This window comes from Amborella trichopoda, chromosome 1 (genome assembly GCF_054954075.1).
Source record: "Amborella trichopoda isolate Santa Cruz 75 chromosome 1, AtrichopodaSantaCruz75HAP2 v2.0, whole genome shotgun sequence".
Lineage (NCBI taxonomy): Eukaryota > Viridiplantae > Streptophyta > Magnoliopsida > Amborellales > Amborellaceae > Amborella > Amborella trichopoda.
Window position 1 is genome coordinate 10,620,899 of NC_142336.1, and position 3,205 is coordinate 10,624,103.

The window sequence follows — 3,205 nt, forward strand, 5'->3', positions numbered from 1 at the left end:
AATAGTTGCAACCCATATTGCTCTAAAAAAAATTACAAAAAGAAATTGATATATTAATCTTAAAATGCGATAATTAAAGCATATCACTACTATACAATGCAAAGCACAAGTAATTAACGGAAAAGCATTTTCCAGAGATAAATTATATATCATCAGTAAAAACTTAAATACCTCAAGAAAACTCACCTTTCCGTCCTTTTTTTTTTTTTTTCCCTATCTTAGCCCAAGTGGAAAATAGGACTAAGACCCAATGGGAATCATTGCCCCCAAGTTTTTCATTAACTTATTTTTTTCCTCCATTTTCCTATAAAACAAAAACCAATGTCCTCTGGAAAAATTTCAACGGCTGGGATATCCTATCATGGCAAACGCGTGAGCCACCCTCTTATATATAAATAAATTAAAATCCCAAGCCAACCCCAAAATTCCCAAAATATCCCCACCTGCTTTTTCTCTCCCATTCATATAAAGCAATTAAGCCTCATTGTCTCGTCATTTGAGATGCCGACACATCCAGAACAGCTGCTAAAGCTGAGACACCCGGCCTCTAAGACACCGATTGGGCTCTTTGGAGAGGCCGAAGACTCGCCGGAAAATGATTTTCCGGCGAAAAAACAGCAGTCTTTGGTCGTCTCAATCTCTTCAATCAGTTCATAGCACTTTGATACCTTTTCCTGCAAATTTCACCGAAAATAACTCAATGCCCATTTATCAGTGAATTTCTACCATTTGTAAGGCCAGGAAAATGAGAATAAAATTGAGAGAAAACCCGCATATTGCCCATAGCTTGATTTCATTAATCACTAAAGAAGAAGAGTACAAAAGAATATTGTTTTTGGGTGAATTAAAGTACAAAAGAATTGAAATAAATAACAAAACCCATATGATGAATTCCCCTTATTTAAATCCAAAAGTCTCAAAAGACCATAGACATGAAACATATTAATATATCTTATGATATCCATTGATTTAATGCACGTATATAAGAAAGAAAAACTAAAATAAGGAAACCCACAAGATGAATTCACCTACTTTAAGCCCAAAAAAAGGCATATAAACAAGCGTAAATATCTAAAAAAAATATCGAAAAAAAATATTCATTCATAATTGAAAACATAAAAAGGGTAGTCAAATTCATTTCATGAAAATTTAATTGACCTTGTTGATGAGAGGAGAGCATGAATCCATTGCATCGTGGAAGTCAACAGCAGGTTGGATTTCTCTAGACACAAATATTGCCACAGCTGATGCAAGCTCAGATGGCCTGAATTCAAGAAACTCAATCCCTGCAACCCAAGAAAATAAAAAACATGAATTTTTCTGATGTGTTTTGATTCTTGTATTCATTCTTTCTCTCTAGAGGTTATCCCTTAAAAGACTGGAATTTCTTCATTTTTTTACCTCTGGTTATGTTTAGAATCAACTGTGTTGATCGAGATATGAGAGATTTAGGAATTGGGTTCTCTGGATTTGTCCTGAAAATGAAGTGATCGATGAAGGAAAATGGGGTAATGGCATTCATTCTCCATTTCAGGGTAGTGAGCAATAGGAGCTCCATTTTCTGAATGGTCCTTGCCTCAAATACAAATTTGGTTTCTTCACTCACCTGTAAACATACAGTGACAAATTGATAATCAAGCATTCGGCATAAGAAATGAGGCATCTTAGAGAGAGAGAGAAATGTGAACTTACCTGCAAGTCCAATGACAATGGCACGTCAGTTTCTTCCATCTTCGCTGCGAGAGACAGGCAGGCAACAGAGAGCAGCTGCACCATCCAAACTTTACCTTGCTAGAGAGAGAAACAGTGGATGGAAATGAATAAGAAAAAACAAATTTTCATCAAACTTTTCTATGCTTTTAGGATGGGAGAATGAGTATTGGGTTCTCACAGGGAGTTCATACTCAGATAGGAACCGATCCAGGTAGTTTACAGATAAACAAGCAGTCAAAGGAGCAAAATTGTAATGTCCATGAACCTGTAAACACCGATTAAACAAGTTCAGATTCTAGAGAGAGAGAACACCCCAAGTAGAGTGTGTGAGAGAGAAGAGATGAATCAATCAAAACCCACCTTATAAATCCAATCAACTGCATCATTCCTTGCAGATACATTGACATTACCAGATTGGAGCTTAAATAGATAGTCCTCTTTTGGGGTGAAATGGGTCTCTTGTGAAATCAAAGAGGCTATATGGGCTTCATCGGGCATTGTCGATTGAATGTAGATTGAAGGCATGACAATGGGTGGTTCCTCTTCTCCTTCTTCCATCTCTTCTGAGCAGAGAAGGGTAGAGAGAGAATCAAAATAGGCAGCCATTGAAGGTTTTCTTTGCTCTGCCTACTGAGACGGGTTTTCAGAGATGGAAATGTGGAGCGAAAGAGATAGTCATGTGGGTGCCGTCGGTTTTGGGTCTGTGGGATTAACAGGGGGCGCCATTAAAGTAAGGAATCAGAAGAAAGGAAAGGGTATTTAGAGCATGGAGGAGATAGATGGAGGAATTACAGAGAACCCTGCTCTGCCCTGCCCCAATTTAAACCCGGCTTTTGGGAAAGGGGTATTAATTGGTCGGGGGTTTTAGTCCTCGAAATAAATCTCTTGCTTTTTTTTTCCCATCATCTTACATTCTCCCTTTTCTCTCTCTCTCTCTCCTCAATCGGCCATCTCTCTCTCTAAAAACACACACTTTCTCATCAACTCACACAAACACACAGACCCATTTATCTCACACACACACACTACTTCTCTCTCTCTCTCTCTCAAAACACACACGCACACTCGTTACACACGTACAGACTCTCAAACACCAGCGCATACATGCACACTTTCTCCTCAACTCGCACAAACACTCGCACCCATGCATATCCACTCTCTCCCATCTCTCTTTCTCAAAAATGTTTATACAAGGATGCTACCTTATAAGGTAGAACTACATATGCCCCTTAAAAATCCATCAAAAAAGATAGTTTTAATATTGAAAAATCCTTTGGCTGATCATCTTGACATCGAGATGTATGATTTTAAAACATAAAAATATTGTAATGTCGAGATGTATGACTTTAAAAAATAAAAAGATTTTAATGTTGAGATGTATAACTTTAAAAAATAAAAAGATTTTAAATCTCAGAAATAATACATTTTACAACATATTATCTACATTGCCCTTTTTCAAGATTTTCATATATTTGTAGATCTACTTGATTTT

The 3,205-nt window shown here is 37.0% G+C and overlaps 1 protein-coding gene across 1 annotated transcript; it reads right to left on the minus strand.

Moving 5' to 3' along the window:
- Positions 1-359: 359 nt before the first annotated feature.
- Positions 360-2,517, minus strand: LOC18446824 (cyclin-D4-1). The gene is made up of 6 exons (XM_006856911.4): positions 2,074-2,517; positions 1,892-1,978; positions 1,693-1,791; positions 1,402-1,606; positions 1,159-1,286; positions 360-674 (listed from the first exon to the last, which is right to left on the minus strand). The coding sequence occupies exons 1-6, from the start codon at positions 2,317-2,319 to the stop codon at positions 462-464; spliced, it is 978 nt and encodes a 325-aa protein (XP_006856973.3). The 5' UTR covers positions 2,320-2,517; the 3' UTR covers positions 360-461.
- Positions 2,518-3,205: the final 688 nt, after the last annotated feature.